Consider the following 18,825-nt stretch of genomic DNA (forward strand, 5'->3'; position numbering starts at 1 on the left):
TCCCAACCCACTGAGAAAGCCATGGGTCAAACATAAACTTGTATCCTTAGGGCCCAAAGCATGGATCACAGGACCCCTGGGATCCCAAGGCCCACATATGTACCCACTGATGGATGGTCCCAAGTCGCTCACCAGCCTATCAGGCTGGCCTCCACACCTTTGCCTCTTCCTTGACTTTCTTGTTTCTAGCCATCCAGAGTCAACACCAAGGCCCTGTTTGGTTCCCACCTCCTCCATGAAACCTCTGCTAACCATTCCTGTGAAAGATATTTCTCACTTCTCTGAGCCCCAACTGCTAGATAGAACCATATGACATTGCTGGTATTGACCATTTTGACTTACACAAATGGCACTTCTTTATAACTCAACCTAACAATGCCACATGCTTCCATTGTTCATACAAGAGTGTTGTCTCCCCAGAGAAGGCAAGTCTAGCATGGTGGCTGGAACACAAGATGATTCAAGTTAGCATTTACTAGCTCTGTGACCTGGGGCAGAGTGCTTGATCTGACTCAGTTTCTTCATCTGTAAAATAAGAATACCTATACCCACCTTCTAGGGCTATCATGAAGCTTAGCCCTATCAGTGTCCAGCCCCTAGGAGGTGTTCAATAATGCTACTGGGAACAGACCCATGTTATGCAAGTACTCCTGGCATTTAAAATCCTTGGAAAGTTGGCTCTGCTCTGCTTTCCAGTCTCTCTCCCAAGAGGCCACCCTGGGCATCTGACATTGCAGCTGGATTAGACCACCTGTCCAGTCCTATGCTTTTCTAGTCTACACTTTGCTCACATGGGTACACAGGCACTACCAAAGCCTACCTCATCAGGCTCTTACCTTGCTCTCCAAACAGGCAACTCCTTCATTACACATATCTACCAAAGACTTATTTTCTGTAGAGTCATAGGGTTATACTATTTTCTATGATAAATTACAGGCTTCCCCATCTTCATGTACTTTAACCTCTTCTCCAGTAACTAGCACACTGCCCTTAGCAGAGATTTTGTGAATGGAAAAGAAGGCAATCAATAAAACATTTTTAGATAATTAACTGACTGCCTGGGTCTGAGGATTAACTCATCCCTTTTCCTTGGTTCTCTAGACAACACCAAGAATCCCAGGGAACAGACTAAAAGGAAAGAGCCCTAAGACCACAGTGCTGACAGCAGCAGGGACAGTGGCTCTGGCCTCAGGTGCTCTGACCACAACAGGGGGTGACCACTACATGGCTGCCCCCTCCTTAGGCCCGTAGGGGCCTCCAGGATGGCTGAGGGACAGTTGATGCCTGTAGCTATGCCCCTGGTGGCATCAGCCGAAAGCTGGTCCTGCCATCAGTGAGCAAGCTGACTCATACCAGTATCCTGTATACTGTGGGTACATGCAGCAACAACCTCCCCAACAGCCTTATGTACGAGGGAAGAGCCAACGCCTGCAGCTGGTTACACTAAATCCTTCAACAAGAAAAGATTTCAGAACAGTACCAAAATTCTACTACTTGCCCAATGGAAGGATATTCTAGAGACCCTGACAGATCATTTTCTTAGTTTTGTCATTTTATGAAAATGCATACTGAAAAGAATTTCAGTTCTTGTAAGTGTAGCAATTCACATGGTGCCCAATGGAACTTTAAAAAGACATATGTTGAGGGGCATCTGGGTGGCTTAGTTGGTTGAGGGTCAGACTCTTGGCTGCAGCTCAGGGCTTGGTGCTCCATGGGGGTTCTGCTCAAGATTCTGTCCCTCCTTCTCCTTCCCCCTCTGCTCCTCTCCCTGCTCACACATCTCCCCCCACCACACTAAATAAATAAATAAATAAATAAATAAATAAATAAATAAATAAATAAATAAATTCTAAAAAGATACATTGGGAACCATGGCAGGACCTGCCGGTGTGCACATGGTTGTCCTTACAGCGGCAGAACTACATCGCAGCCACACATTTAACAAACTGGCCATGATCCCTACCAGAACAAAGACTCACACAGTAAGAAAAGGAGCAATAGAAGTCACCTAATGAGCAGAAGTTGTCTAATAAAATCACTGAATCACTGATCATTAGACCAGTCCCTAAAACTGACATTCAAGAAAGATAAGCTTCAGAAATAAGGTGGAAGCATCTTCTGCTTCTTGTAGCTCCAATGCCAGAAAACAGATAGGACATCTCTACGATCCTCTCAGAAGTTGCTTCTAACAAATCCTAATATTGCTGTGGTTAAGCTCTGTGTCATACAGTTACCTCACATGTCTACATTAAAAAAAAAAAAAAAAGAAACCTACTGAAATAGAATTCACATACCACACAATTCATCCATTTAAAGTGGGCAGTGTAACAGTGTGGGGTATAGTCAGAGTAGTAGAACAAAAACCATAAATCAATTTTAGAACATGTTCATCACTCCTGGAAGAAACTCCGTATCCATTAGCTGTCACTCTTCCCCCAGCCCCATGAGCAAGAGCAAACCACCTATCTTTACAGATTTGCCTGTTCTGAATTTTCACATGAATGGATGGACTCACACAATATGTGGTCTTTCGTGGTGGCTTCTTTCACTTAGCATGATGTCTCCAAGGCCCACCCATTTGGTAGCCACATGTCTACTTTTGTAAGGACAAACACTCTTGGGTGCAGCCCGTGGCACTAATAACCAGGTCCTGCCACACCATTCACACATTGTTACTGGAGTCCCGTTGTTTGGCCTAGATCCTGAGGTACTCTCTGAAGAAGAGCTGAACTCTTTCAAAAATCGTAAATCCTGTTGCTACTGAAGCAATTAGTACAGTTGTACAAGCAAACTCGGGTAGAAATCCATCTAAATCTTTTCATGAGTTAGGGAACATGTGAAAATACTGTCTCTTCAATTGACCTACAGACTGTTGGATCTCACAAAATGTTACACCCTCCACATCATGCACTTCCCAATTCTTCTGTCTGTTCTCAAACTGATTTGAATTTGCTTTCAAGTTTCACTTCCCCTTCATGTTCAGACTCAAACATTTTAGCCCAGTTCTATGGTAACTCTGTCAATGGCAGCTCTGCCATGCCAGTAGAGGTGCTTGTTTCCGGTCAGGTGGGATCTCCATGGAAACTGAGACTGGCACGCACAGTTCTACAACTGATGGGCCAAGTGTAAAACGAGGTAATAGTGCTAGGGGAGTCCATTCACCATGTACCATTTTGATGGACAGTCTGATAAGTAACAGTTCAGCAAGAGATACTGCAACTCACGGTTTGTTACCTCAGAATGATCCAGAGCTTAAATCAAGGTATTTAAAGATCTGCATCTATTTTAACTTCAATATACAGAACAGTGTGTTAGGTTTTTGTTTTTGCCCTTTTTTCACTGCTGCTACTAACAAACTGCCACAAACTTAGTGGCTTAAAAAAACACAAATTTATTTCCTTACAGTTCTGAAGTTCAGAAGTCTGGTAGAGATCTCAATGGGCTAAAATTAAGATGTCAGCAGGACTATGTTCTTTTCTGGAAGCTTTGGGGGAGAATATATTTCCTTGATCTTTGCAGCTCCTAGAAGCTGCCTGTATTTATTGGCCCAGGGTCCCTGCCTCCATCCTCAAAGCTAACAAGGACCACTGACTGTTACATTGCATCATTCTGACCCTGACTGTCCTGCCTTCCTCTCCCACTTCTAAGCGCCTTGTGATTATGCTGGGCTGACCAGATAGTCTGGGATAACCTTCCCATCTAAGGTCAGCCAATTAGTAACTTTACTTAATTCCCCTTTGCCATGATGACCTACCATATTCACAGCATCAGGGGTTAGGATAGGGACATCTTTGGGAGGGGCTGTTACTCTGCCTACCACAGAGAGTAGGCTTTCTTCATAAAAATGACAAATCAAAAAAAAAAATGACAAATCAAACTTCAAAGGTAGATTAAGTGATTGAGAAAATATTTTATGTAGTCTAGCTATACACTGGATAATTGTAGATAATTGCCATCTTCTGTCCAACACAAACACTGGATCCAACACATAGCTGTCCCCCAGCCCAAAGCAGAGTCCAGAAATAGATTTTAATACTGAAGACTGATACTAAAAACTGGAGATGTGCTATTAGCCTCAATATCCGAATTCAAATTAAAAAGTGAACTTGGCAATATGAATACTGAACCCATGGTGGGCTAACTGGGCAGAGACACCAGAACTCACTTTCTATTTGTGGACAGCTCAGTCCTATGGCTGTAGGGGAAATCCTAACTCCATGGGCTGGGGAATGTCTCACACGGATACAGACACTCTCAACCTTTTCTTATACAGGGGCCCTTGAGGCAGTATTCTAAAGCATTCCAGTTTTCCATGAGTAATACTGCATTTGAAACAGAAACCCACACAGAATGACTTTCTGTTGCTAAAAACATACCTGTTCTAGAAAACAAAATTCAATTAAACAGTTCAGAAACAGACTAAAAATACTGGTTTTGAAACCCTGGGGAGTTTGTTCTTCACTAGCAACAAAACTCCAAGAGCAGAGGATGACTTTCTTTATCTGAGCTGGAACTTCCTAGAGTCTTAGCTCAGTTCTATGGAAACCTAGACTTGGCCCAAATCATCTCAACACCCAACTTCTGGTAAGTGGACTCATGTGGGATGAAATTTAAAGTGGGTTTGTATTTTGAGAAAATGGAGACAGACGCCAACAGTGTCATCCATATTGAATGCAGTTTATTATGAAGGTCCCTCAAGTCTGCGACTCTTTGCACGTGAAAACACAAAACTTGGGGCCCCTGAGGGCCTTTAGCTCCGGGAGTGATCCTGGGGTCCTGGGACTGAGTCGGCATCGGGCTCCATGCAGGGATCCTGTTACTCCCTCTGCCTATGTCTCTGCCTCTCTCTCATTCTCTCTCTCTCTTATGAATAAATAAATAAAACCTTAAAAAAAAAAAAAACTTGTGTAGAAATAGGGTGTAGTATCAAGTCGGGGGGGGGGGGGGCACCTTCTCAGATGGCTGAGAGCTACCGAAAGGTGTGACAGCAACAAGTGAGTTCAAGGCCAGTCCACTCAGGAGCTGGCACAGCTTCCCAAAGTTAGCCTTCTTCTCATGAGGAGGGGAAACTTGCTGGAAGCCAAGAGGTACATTCAAACTGTTGGCTCAGAAACCTGTCTCCTGTTACTGTGGCAACCATCCAACAAATCACTGTGGTAAAAGGGAGTAATTAGTAATAACCAGTTCATTCCTTCTCAGGCCCTGCCCTCCAAGATGAATGTTTCAGAGAGGAGGTACAAAGCTAGGCCTAGACAGATCCTAGGGATAGAACCTGGGCCTGAGAGTCAAAAGATACAGGGTCTGGCTGCAGCTTCCCCCTGACTCAACCATGCTGACCAATCTATGCTGAGAGGGCTCTGAGTTCAACCCAATCCCTTGGATGTAAACACCCAAGAGAAATAGTGGCCTCCAAATATACTCACAGGGACTTGATGGGTGAAATAAGTCAGGGTTTAACTCCTTCATCCTTCACCTGGTAAATATGTGACACTGAGCCTATTACTTTAGTTTATGGGTCTTTATCCACAAGAGGGAGATGACTCTACCCTGCAGTCAAAACAAGATGGAATGTCTGATACAGAGCAGGCCTTGAGTAAATTACAGTAGCATTGCTTCCTTTCTCTGGCCCTGTGTAGATGTTACTCTACTCATTTGATTTGTATTCTCTTCAGACCATCCACAGTCTATCTCCTTTCTGCTCAAGTTCCATTTCCTCAAGAAGCCTTCCCTCTCTCCTAAGCATTCAAAAAATAATATGGAAAGAGCTTCTAGCACAGCCAGCACAGAGCACTCTGGATAAACAGCAGCCGTTAGTATTTCTACACAATCTGGTGCTTATATTTAGACCTATTTAATATACTGCTGAGTACTCATTTTACCTCCTCAATTAGAGCATAAGCACACTGAGGACAAGGTCATTTCTTTTCTTCCCCTCATGAAGCTTGGGTTGGTGCTCAATAAATTCTTAGTGAACTGACTGAAGTCCTTAAGACTTCAGAACACACACAGAAGCTGAAGTGAGCTTAATCTTGTCCAGTGAGGAAACACACAAAAGTCAGCACTATTTCATAGAAGAGATAATGACACCTTCGTTTCTAGCTTTAGAACAGCCAGGACATACATTACCTCATGTCATCCTGACAGGCATCCCTTGGGAAACCAGGCAATTCTCAGCCTCTTTCACAGCCAAGTGCACAGAGAATATATTTGCAAGGCACTGTGGAACATTCCCAGATCCTTCATAAAGCAGCTGCTTTATTTCATGCCCAGACATGCTGAGAGCCAAGGAGATCAATATCTAAGTATCCCCAAAAATCCATGGGGAAGTTTAGGCCCAAAGCCATGAAGCTGGCAAGTTAACAGAGCCAGGACTGGAGCCCAGGTATGAGTGACTGGGAGCCATGTGGTTCCCCACCCCCCCTTATTCCCAAAAGGTGCTGCGGGCTGACGTCACTCAGGTCATCACCCTCTTCCTCTATTTTTAACAGCCTATCTAGTCTGTACTGATCAATGGTTTGTGCTGACCCTGAGGCTGAGGATTTAAGGGAGTACAGATGCAGCAAGGACTGCCAAGGCCCATGCTTGGTAATAGCATCCAAAAACTCTGGGAAACGGGTAGGGGCATTTGGTATACAGCCGTTCCTCACTAAGAAATACTTGTTTACATGCTGTTTTCCAAACAAGAGTTTTTCCTTAGTGCTTCAAAATGATTTAGACTGACTGAAGAGAACTAAGAATGTTCTTGGGGTGTCCCTAACCATAGAGTACCCACCATAAAAAAGCCACAGGCCATAATGGAGAAAGCAGGTAGTTGGGATTTGAATAGATACAGGTTCAGATTCCACCTCCTTCACTTACTAGCTTAGACTCTAGGTAAATGACCTAACCTTTCTGTGCCTCAATTTCCTCAGCAATAAGCAGAAATAAGGACAATAGTTCTTGGGGTGCCTGGTTGGCTCAGTTGGAGGAGCATGTGACTCCTGATCTCAGGATTGCAAGTTCAAGCCCCATTTTGGGTGAACAGATTACTTAAATAAACTTAAAAAAAAAAAAAAAAAAAAAGACACCAGTTCTTTCTTTTAGGGTTATTGTGAAGACTGGAGATAAAGAGTGTAAAATACCTAGCCCAATGATGGCACATGGTAGGTTCTTAATAAGTGATGGGTCTGATTATTAGGCATTGCATATGTGACTGAGGATACCAATTCTTAGACTCTTTTATGAAATTGCTCTCGTGATAAACTAAAAAGCCTCTCTTTTGTAGACAAGATAAAGTATATGGAGTATCAGGAAATGTACATGGTTGCAAAGTATAATCATCATACTGACTAGAGTCACGTTATCAAAACAACCCTGTCCCACCTGTTTTCTTCAAGATGCTCTGAACACTGGAGCATCCACCAAAGAACACACTATGCTTGCTCTGATCCTGGACATCAACTGAAGATGCACTCCTCAACTGAAGATGCACTCCTCAGCACTACAGCAGCCCTGAGGATTCCCCAACCTGAGGAACAACCCAGAAAGGGGATGAAGAGCTTCCCGGACTGAGCCAGGCTCATCAACAAGGTTACACTAAGTATTTGTGAAAGCTGACTCCTCCTGCTCCCTCAGCCCTCACCTTCGATTCCACCATAGAGTCCTAAATAGCTCTTAGATCTGCCCACTTCTCTGCATCTCCACCGCCATCAGCCCACTCTAATCTCTCACCTGTCCCATCTCCAAAAGCTTCATGACTGGCCTCCCCACATGACAGGCCAGTGCCCGTGGTGTCCTGGTACCAGGACTTCTTCTGAGAGCAGATTGTTAAGTATTTGGGAGTTCAGTGAGACCTGCTTGTTAAACTGTCAGTGGGTTGAAACAAGCCCTGGTGGAAGTAGTTACCCTGTGGAGGTTGGTAAACACTACTAATCAGGATGTGATTTCCCAGCACACCAGGGCCTGGGCCCCTTCCAAACTGTTCCTTCAGTCCAAGTGAACCCCCTTCCAACAGCTTCCTGTTGCCCTTCAGATAAAAATATAAGCTCTTGGCAGGGTCTCATTGTTACTTTCTCTGTTCCAGCCTCCCTTGCACCTGGCTCCCCTCTTCCTCCCTTCTGGGCCCACTGGCCTTCCAGTCCCACCAGCTTGCCAAGACCTGTCCCACACAGGGGTTCTGAATAGGCTACTCCCTCTTCCTGGAACTCTCCTCCCACTCTCCCAGCTGGGCTAAGCCTGGCTAAGCTGGGCCAACTTCTACCAATAACTCACAGTTCTGCTTATGCACCACTTCCTTGAAGAAGCCTTTCCCTGACCTCCTGACCGATGGGCCCCTCCTGCCGTGGGCCCCTCTCCTGTATCACACTTATGATGGTTGGGAGTTTACATTTGTAATGACTGATTAATGGCTCTTTCCCTTTTCCAAAAAGGTCTTTATAGAAAGTGAATGACTTTATGCACCTGACACACATATAACCTAAAGACAATTGCTGTGGGGGAAATGAAAGAAAGCCAAAACCAGAAAGGGCCCCAGCTGACCAGGAACTCAGAGCCTTGACAGGACACATTCTTATACACAAAGACAAAAAGGCAGTATATGAAGCCGGCCAAATGAGTGAAACTGAAGGAATTCAGGGGAAGAACTAATTTCCATAGAATGAAGGAGTCCATGGCAACTTTACTGAGGAGGTGGTCTGCAGCTATCCTGATTATGTAAAGCTGTCCAGGAGACAGAGGCTTGTCCCACAGAAGGCTCAGCCAACCAACTTGTTAGGAGCCAACAAGAGGAGGTAATGCTAAGAAAGACACGGTGAGGCCAGACTGTCAGTTTGACTTTGGCTTTTAAAAAAATAAAGATTAAGGGATCCCTGGGTGGCGCAGCGGTTTGGCGCCTGCCTTTGGCCCAGGGCGCGATCCTGGAGGCCCGGGATCGAATCCCACATCGGGCTCCCGGTGCATGGAGCCTGCTTCTCCCTCTGCCTGTGTCTCTGCCTCTCTCTCTCTCTCTCTCTGTGACTATCATAAATAAATAAAAATTAAAAAAAAAAAAGATTAAAAAAAAAAGAACAAAAGAAAGAACAACCATCAACAAAATGAAAAGGCAACCTAGGGAGGAGATATCTGCAAATGATATATTCAATAAGGGGTTAATATGCAAAATATAAAAGGAACATACACAGCTCAACACCCAAAAAACCTAATGATCCAGTTAAAAAATGGGCAGAAAACCTGAATAGACTTTCCCCAAAGAAGATGTACAAATGGACAGCAGACACATGAAAAGACTCTCAACATCACTCATCATGGAAATGCAAATCAAAACCACAATGAGCTATCACCTCACATGTGTCAGACTGGCTAAAATGAGACAGACAAGAAACAACAGGTGTTGGCAAGGATGTGAAGAAAGGGGAACCCTCATGCACTGTTAGTAGAAATGCAAACTGATGAAGCTACTGTGGAAAGCAGTGTGGAGGTTCCTCAAAAACTTAAAAATAGAACTATCATATGATCCAGTAATTCCACTGCTGTGTATTTAAACACAGAAAACAAAACACTAATTCGAAAACACTAGTATATGCACCCCTATGTTTACTGCAGCATTATTTATGACCACTAAGAGAGGGAAGTAACCTAAGTGTCCATGAATAGAAGAATGGATAAAGAAGATGTGTGTGTGTATACATACATATACATATGTGTATATAAATGTGTATATGTACACACACATGCACGTATATATATACATAAAATATCCCATGCAATGGAATATCACTCAGCCATTAAAAAGAATGAAGTCTTGCCATTTGTGACAACACAGATGGATGTAATGAGTATTACTTTAATGAAATAAGTTGAGGAAAAAATGTCATATGATTTCATTTCATGTGCAATCTAAACAAATGAATGAACAAACAAAAAAAGGAGAAACAGACACATAAATACAGAGAACTGGGGGGACCTGGGAGGCTCAGTTGGTTAAGTGCCTGCTTTCAGCTCAGGTCATAATCCTGGGTCCTGGGATGGAGCCCTGAACTGGGCTTCCCTGCTCAGTAGGGAATCTGCTTCTCTCTCCCTCTTCCCCTCATATCTGCTCATGTTCTCTCTCAAATGAATAAATAAAAGATGTTTAAATAAATAAATACATACAGAGAACTGGTGGTTGCCAGAGGGAGAGTTGGGGGATAGTTGAAATAGGTGAAGGAATTAAGAAGTCCAAACTTTCAGTACCATAAATAAGTCATGGGGGGATGAAAAGTACAGCATGGGAAATACAGTCAATAATACTGTGAGAACATTGGATGGGGACAGATGGGGACTATATTTTTCATGGTGAGCACTGTATAATGTATAGAATCGTCAAATCACTATGTTGTACACCTAAAACTAATGTAATAATGTATGCCAACTTCAATTAAAAAATAAAATAAAAATGAAAAACAAGGTAAGGTTTTCGAATAGGGGAACTTGAAAGTAGTAATTCTAGAAGACTAATCCAAACACACACACACACACACACACTTTTTTCAGGCCCATATCTATAAAGCCAGGAACAAATTCCATCTGACAATAGCTTTCCAAATTCATAGAGTAACTGGAGGCCATTCTGAGCTAGAAATGACAGACACATGGCACACCTGGACAGAACTCCTTTTGAGGAAAACCATCTCTACTTCAGCAGCTGAGATATTTGTTGCAGTCAAGAATCTAAAAGCTGTGGCCTATCTAGAAGCAGCCCAGCCCAGGTATATGTGGGGCCATAGAATGATCTGGCTCTTATGTTGTAATGTGAGGCCCACAGCTCTACCCGGACCAGAACACATTTGAGCCAGCTGTGGCTCAAAGGAATTCCAGCTGTGGCTCAAAGGAATTCTGGTTTCCCAGTTCAATGTGGGAATTACCACCTCCAGAACTGGACTCTGCCCTCCAGCTCTGGCTCCCACTCCTCCAGGGGTCGTTCCATCTACTCAGAGCTGACAGGACTCAGGGCAGGGCCTAGAATGTCTTCCAACTAACTGATAAAGGAGCGTGGCTGTCTGGATGACCCTCTGATGTGGCTGGCCAATAGCCTTGATGACTCTCTCGCTGGCTGCTGCAGCTGGCTCCCAAGAATTAGTACACTTCCTTTCAGTCCAAAAAAGTGCTCAGCAGCCCCTGATCAAAAAGCAAGTGCTTCCTTCAAGGACTTCGGGGGTCTGATTTTGGAGTCAGGAAGCCAACTTCAGTTACTCAGTGACTGGGGGTTCCCTACAGCAGTGGTCTCCAAATGGGGTAGATGTGCACCAAATGGGGTAACTTGGGGGTTACCCAAGACTGGAATCCAAAACAATTAAATAGAAATTAAGCTTTTTTGATATTAACTTTATGAAATCTTCCTCAGATTATTTTTCAGAAGATCATATATCTTGTGGACTCAAGGTATACTGAGGAAAATGGGCATTCCACAGGGAGTGGTGGACAGGGGCCTATGGAGACATGTTTCAGGTTACATGTGCCCCTGCTTAGGTGGATTATGGATCGTAGTATCTGAGGTCAATAAAATGACTCTCACAAAATGGACAAGTGGCTAAAGAAATTTCTGCAGAGGACTTCAGTACATGTAACACCAGCATAAGCAAACAGGAATATGGAGGAACACTTCTATTGTGAGAAACTAAACTCATTTCAGACACATAAAGAGTAAAAACAATCAGGATCTAATCAGAAATAGGTCCAAATAATTCCAAATTATAAAAATTATTTGAAATACGGATTTCGCCCACTGTCCTTGATAATTCTCTGTTTCATTATGGATCTGTATAGTCTGTGCTGTGCAGTGTTGCAAACAATAGTGGGAACACATAATTAGTATGTATTTAAAATATTTTTGAGCTAATTCTTTAAACACTTAAATATATTTTACGATGCTCATTCTTTAAATTTTCCAATTTTTGTATTTCAATATTAGTACACAATATATTAGTACATGATAGCGTGATAATAATAAAGATACTAGTTTAAGATATATAAAAGTTAAAATATTTTTACAATTTGGGGGCCATAGTCAGTAAAGCTTGGAGACCACTTAGAGGCAGCTGAGCAGCTCGGAAGCCCCCGCACGGTTCCCGTTTCTCACTCTCCCCCAAGAAGCCCAGGGCCAAGGACGAACCCCGTCCCCCACCCAGCACAGTGTAGGGTGGAGGCAGTTCCCAGGAGCCTGTCTTCCCGGCCTCTGGTCAGCCCAGGTGCACAGCGCCCCTACCTGATTGTGCCAGCGGATCACGTTTCCAAATCCCCCTGTCCCAAGTCGTTCTTTCATCTCCCAGGCCCCACATGTTTGGGTTGGCAGAGAAGGTGACCAGCTCATGCTGCTGCCGTGCTAACTCTGTAAACAATTTGGTGTAGGGGACAAAAGATCAAGGTTAAGAGAAAATGGAACTCAAGCAGACGGAGAAGCTAAGAGACAACACTGCCCTTCGGTGCGACAGAGGAGCTGGTTTTCACTTTATAAATGAACCAGGCTGTCTGGTTTGGCTTTGGGTTTGGGTAGCCAACTTTTGTCACCCCCCCCACCCCCACCCCGCTCAGCCGTAAGGGAAGGAGGCGGGGAGGACAGTCACTCGGAGGCCCGCAAAGGGCATCCCCCGGACCGCCGCGAGGGCGCCCTGTCCCGCGCGCTCTGCCCTGGGGGGCCGGGGCACGCTCTCCGGTCACGTGTGTCCTCACACGGTCCGAACCAACCACGGCTCGGTCCCAGAGCCCCCGCCTCGAGGCGGCCCCCGGAGTCACCCCGGCTCCCGCGGTCCGCCCCGAGAGCCCGACTTCTCAGCCCGACCCCAGGGTCTCCGGGAGCCTCAGGGAGGAGGGGGCGAGCTCGCGGGCGCCGAGGGGCGCGGGGTCTGCCGGCGGCACCTGGCCCGCAGCCACCCGAGGGACTCACCTGTCGGCAGGGGCGCGGGGCGGGGCAGCCGCTCCCCAGGACCGGGGAGGCGGGGGCTAGGGCGGCCAAACCGGGGGCTCTGGCACCTCCCCGAAGACATTAAAATGCGGGAATCTCAAACGGGCCGGCGCAGCGCCACTTCCTCAAACACTTCCTGCTCTGACGTCACGGGGCACGTGGGCCGCGCGCCCTTAAAGGAGCCGCGGCGCCACAGGGGGCCCGGGGGTCCTCGCCGCGGTGACCCGCCAGCGCGGCGCGCGGCTTCCAGCGGGCCCCCCACGCCCGGACAGGCGGTGCCCCTGGGGCCCTAAGATGAACCCGAGTGCGCCGGACTCGGTACACGGTGACTGGAACCTGCGGCGGTTTCTGGGACGGGGGAGACGGGGATTTCCTCCCGGGAACCCTCCGGGGGGTAATGGACGCCGCTTCCTGGGCTGCTCCCTCGCTGGAGTTTCCCGCGCCCGCCAGGGGTTCCTTTCGGCCTGCTGACAACTGCCCGGCCCCCCTCCTCAGGCTGCGTCCTCGGTCCGCGGGGCTCGGGGCTCGGGGCTCGGGGTCCCGCACGACCGGTCACGGACGTACTCCCCAGAAGCCACAGCCTCTACTACCCCCTTCAAGAAAAATGAAAGGACGGAAAACCTCGTAGCGTAACACGAAACTGCAGTTTCCGCCGCAGTGATGTAGGGAAGTTGTAAGAGAAGCTGGCAGCCCTGAGGTTTGCCGGCCCACTGCTACCTGCCTGACGTGATAAGGTGTGCTGTGGAGCTTCTCAGTTCTGTGCATTGTACTAACACCAAGCTGGTGTGTGTTGGTAGATTGACCCAAGCAGGAAGAATGGCATTAGAGGAAACCTGAAGAATATAGCTCCCATTTATAGGATGCTTCCGAAGCGCCGGGTGCTGCCCACACACACTCTGTACTCAGGATTCCTTCTGCAGATCCCCAGGGCAACCCTCCACATCGGGAGGGATTGGATTCTTGTTCTTGTTATCCCCATTTTTTAAAAAAGATTTATTTATTTATGATAGACACACACAGAGAGAAAGAGAGGCAGAGACACAGGCAGAGGGAGAAGCAGGCTCCATGCCGGGAGCCCAACGTGGGACTCGATCCCGGGACTCCAGGATCGCGCCCTGGGCCAAAGGCAGGCGCCAAACCGCTGAGCCACCCAGGGATCCCCTTGTTATCCCCATTTTATAGGTGATAAAACTGATGTGCATATAGGAAACTATGTCCAAGTCACAGGCTAGTAAGTGGATGAACTGATAGTCCAACCCAAGAGGCTGGTTTTTAGGTCCAAGCTTTTAATATTTGATGAAATGTATCATACTAAGAAATTCGGAAGGAGGCAAACTGGAGTTTGAATCCTCACACTGCTATTGACTACTCTGAGATTTGGGGGCCAATTACTTAATCATTCCAAGCGTCTATTTCTCTTCTTTTTTTTTTTTTCCCCCAGATTTTTTTTATTTATTTGACTGAGAGAGCACAAGGTGGGAGGGGCAGAGGGAGAAGCAGGATCCCTGCTGAACAGGGAGCCTGACACTCACACTTGGGGTTCCATCCCAGGACCTGGGATCATGACCTGAGCCAATGACAGATGCTTAAGGACTGAGCCACCCAGGCGCCCCCATTTCTCTTCTTTAAAATGTGGGCAGTATTAGGTTGAATCGAATGAAGTCGCCATTTTTTTTTAGTAAAACAAAAACAGTTGAAACACGAGCAACAAACATCAGTGGTTTCATCTAGTTTAGCCCAAGAGCAGTAGGAGGACAGGAGGACACCCAGAGTTGTCCTAGACAGATGAGTTAATAATACCAATGGCCATGCCCAACACAGAGAACACCTGTCTGCAGAAAACCTGAGGCTGGTCAATTTAGGAACATAGTGACATGGTTTGTAGTGGTGGGTTACAGAGTGCACAGCCAAGAAAGAATTCTTCAGACATCTTTGATGCAAAAAGGTGGTTTTATTAAAGCATGGGAACAAGACCTATGGGCAGAAAGAGCCGCTGCCCCAGGATTGTGAGGAACGACTGATTATATACTTTGGAGATGGGGGAAGTAAAGACCAAGGGAAGTTTCCAAAAGGACTTTCATATACTAAAGAAGACTCACAGGATCCTGGAGGCCTTGCTGTTGCCTAGCCGAGGTTGTTTCTCCCTCTAGCAAAGCATTAACATTAAGAACAGTTGGGGGTTTCCTGGAGGCATGTTATACTCTGCTTGCCCCAAGTGTTTGTCAATAGGCTGAAGGTTATAAGGAAATTTAGTTTCATCTACATTTCCTTCTGCCATTGTTCCCCACATCATTCCCCCTGAACAATTTTGACCCTTAAATCTTTAAGGTTATCGAGGGTGGAAGGTCTCATCTTCTGTAACTTCTTCCTGCTGATAGGGGTACAGAGAGATGTCCCTACCTATGCGTCCGCATTGGTCAGTTGGGGAATTTATATACATAGGTGTTACCAAAGTCCAAGGTACATAACATATGGGTACCTCCCTGAGTAGAAAGGATCATTTATCAGCTGGAAGCTATGACAGTGAAGTCTTGGCACCAAGCAAGGAGACAGGAGAAAAGACAACAAAATAAGGTTAATAGTATAGTGAGAAAGAGAAGCCCAATAAAAATGGCATCGATGGTCAACTAAAATTTTTCTCCTGCTCTTTATTGTCCTTTAAAGAGAAGTTTGAGATCTTCCACAGGTTCACAGGAATAAGAAGCTACATTAGTTTGCTCATTGGATTCCTGTGAAGGCAGTACAGGTTTTATACTTGATAGGGAAGCTCCTGAAGAGTACCTCTCTCATTTTATTTCAGTGGGAATACATAATATGACCTAGCAGGGGTCCTTCCATTTTGGAGTTAAAACCCCTGCTGTTAAAAAAACAAAAAAACAAAAAATCCCTGCTGTAAATAAACCATCTCTCTGGGGTTTATATGGGGTGGTTTGCTAGTGACTATCATATCAGGTTTAGAGAGAATATAGTTTGCATATTCATTTAGAAATTTATGAATTAACCCAGCCTCAGAGCATTATAGTTTCCACCAATTGCCTATAGTAACTCAAAGGGACTTAACCCTATTGGTTGTTTTGGGGCAATCCTCGCTCTGAGAAGCCCTTCTGGTAAGAGAGTAATCCAGTTTTCTTGAGTCTCAATGCTTAAAATAGAATATCTACAGAGATGTGTTTTTTTTTTTTACAAAGATGTGTTATTGAAACATTTTCTCTATAGTCTGTAATCACCCTCATTTTATTCTTTTTAAGATTTTATTTATATGAGAGAGTGAGCATAATGGGGGAGGGGTAGAAGGAGAGTGAGGGAGAAAGAGAGAAGCCAAAGCAGACTCCCTGCTGAGCCTGACATGGGGTTCAGAGCTCTACCCCAGGACCCTGGGATCATGACCTGAGCTGAAGGCAGTTGCTTAACTGACTAAGCCACCCAGATGCCCCTATAATCACCCTCATTTTAAATCAGAGATAGCCAATTCAAGACTAATTCATTTGAAAAATAAGTCCAGTTTTAACAAACTTGGCCTAATTATTTACATAAGCTCAGCAAAAAGAGTGATTGATATTATAGATCTTTTAGAATCTGCTTTGCTGGAACTTTTTATAAGGAATCTCTAGATTGAACTTTTAGTAGCCTCTCTAGGCCAGAAACTAAGCCAAGTACTTGCCATCAGACATGCCTACAGTACCTGTAGATTTGGGTAAATTCCTCTCCCTGAGGTCCCCAAGGTATCCTGAAGTTCCCGCACCTGCCAGGAAGTGACATTCTTTACTCACCTGTAAGGCACCTGGAAACTTTGTGAGCAAGGTATCAGGCCAACATTTCCATGAGGCTCTATTGGCTTCATGCTTCATAATGTCAACCTTAGTTCCTTAAAGCTGCCTGGACATATCTGAGTCTATGCAGGTCCCTCAAATATGACATTCCAGTCAAAGCCTTGGTAAAATACTGGTGTTTCCAATGCTGTCCTGTTACAAGGAGAACAGATTCCTATTGAACTTATGCAAATGACCATGATTACCAAGAAGAAAAAATACTCACTGAGACCTTTTGAATTTCAGAGGGGTCTGCTATAGAGAAAAGTTAAATGCTTCAATTTGTTCACAGAGGAATATTTTATCCCATTTCTGTACATCATGGATATCTTAAAAGAAGGTTTCCTTGATCTGGAAGAGCAAACATTTAGAGAACCACCAGTGATTCAAACAGGAGTCGCAAAAGCCATAACCAATTCTTCAGTTCATTTAGTCCCATGTTACTAATTCTTGGTTCAGCGTGAATGCAGCTTTTACATGGAAGTCTTAAGGTGGGCAGCTGTCCTGGTGACTTAGGTGACTGGTGATGAAGAGAAGGCATCAAGTTTCTGGGTCTTATTACCATTCTGGCAGGTACTAACATCCTGCCAAAAGGCAGTTTCTCCTCCTCATAGAGTAGCCGTGGGCTAGAGGATTGCAGCCGGAGCAATGGGCATGAAAGTGTACCAACAAGACTGTACTCCTTGGAGTGCCCGGGTGGCTCAGTGGTTGAGCGTCTACCCCAGGTTGTGATCCTAGGGTCCTGGGATGGAGTCCTGCATCGAGCTCCCTGCAGGGATCCTGCTTCTCCTTCTACCTCTGCTTGTGTCTATGCCTCTCTCTCTCTCTCTCTCTCTCTCTCTCTCTCTCTCTCTTCTCTCTCTGTCTCTCATGAATAAATAAGTAAAATTTTTAAAAAGTAAAAAGACTGTACTCCTTGAAGGCCCTTGGAGTGAAAGCAAAAGGACAAGAGATGAAGGATTCACTGACTTTGCACTGTGGCTTAGAGTCCAGTGAGAACACATGAAGCCCCAGGTTGGGCACCAAAATGCTGTGGTTTCAAGTGGTGGGGTTTGGAGCCCACACCCAAGAAAGAAGTCTTGAGACATCTTTTGTGCAAAAAAAAAAAGGTTTTATTAAAGCACCGGGACGGGACCCATGGGCAGAAAGAGCTGCTGCCCCAGGATTGTGAGGAACAACTGATTATATACTTTAGGGTTGTGGGAAGTGAAGACCAAGGGAAGTTTCCAAAAGGACTTTCATATAGTAAAGAAGACTCACAGGATCCTGGAGGCCTTGCTGTTGTCAAGCTAAGGTTGCTCTTCCCTCTAGCAAATCTTTAACATTAAAACAGCTGGGAGTTTCCTGGAGGCATGTTATAGTTTGCCTGTCTCAAGTATTTGTCAATGGGCTACAGGTTATAAGGAAATTTAATTATATCTACATTTCCTTTTGCCTTTGTTCCCCATATCAATATGTCAAACTAAACAGGTCATCTGTGCCAGCACCGCTCCCAGCACCCTCCCCCCATATTTACCCTATAATCACTGCTAATTAGCACACTCAGTTTCAAAGCAGGAAGAGAAAGGAGCATGACTGAATAATTGTAAAGCATTTAGAATTGTGCCTGATATATTGTAAGTGTAATATAAGTGTTTGTTTAATAAATAAAATGTATTGAGCACCTAAATGTCCTGGGCCCTATCTAAAGCCTATAGGACATAAAAAATGTCTCTTTAAATCCTGTCACTCTGCAAATCACTGTTCCTGAGAAACTTAGCAAGACATCCACAGATTTGCCAAAGACTGATTCTGCACCACTATAATTTAAGAGTTCTCAATTGCTCAGCTCAATATAACTTGTTTTCAGGACACCTGGATGGCTCAGCAGTTGAGCCTCTGCCTTTGGCTCAGGGCATGATCCTGGGGTCCTGGGATCAGGTCCCACGTCGGGCTTCCTGCATGGAGCCTGCTTCTTCCTCTGCCTCTGTCTCTGCCTCTCTCTCTCTCTCTCTCTCTCTCTCTGCGTCTCTCATGAATAAATAAATAAAATCTTAAAAAAAAATAACTTGTTTTCAACTGAACATAAATCTCTCTGATAAGGTCACATATATTTAGATT

The 18,825-nt window shown here is 45.1% G+C and overlaps 1 protein-coding gene across 8 annotated transcripts in view; it reads right to left on the bottom strand.

Moving 5' to 3' along the window:
• Nucleotides 1–13,496, bottom strand: part of IKBKB (inhibitor of nuclear factor kappa B kinase subunit beta) — a 59,008-nt gene extending 45,512 nt beyond the window's left edge. For all 8 annotated transcript variants that reach the window (XM_025993665.2, XM_072763442.1, XM_025993664.2 and 5 more), the window contains exons 1-2: nt 12,899–13,496; nt 12,221–12,343 (exon numbers count right to left, since the gene is read on the bottom strand). In XM_025993665.2, coding sequence (XP_025849450.1) covers nt 12,221–12,325 — 105 coding nt within the window. In that variant the 5' untranslated portion in view covers nt 12,326–12,343; nt 12,899–13,496. The remainder of the gene's footprint in view (nt 1–12,220; nt 12,344–12,898) is intronic.
• Between the last annotated feature and the right edge of the window lie 5,329 nt (nt 13,497–18,825).

Source organism: Vulpes vulpes, chromosome 7 (assembly GCF_048418805.1).
Source record: "Vulpes vulpes isolate BD-2025 chromosome 7, VulVul3, whole genome shotgun sequence".
Taxonomy (NCBI): domain Eukaryota; kingdom Metazoa; phylum Chordata; class Mammalia; order Carnivora; family Canidae; genus Vulpes; species Vulpes vulpes.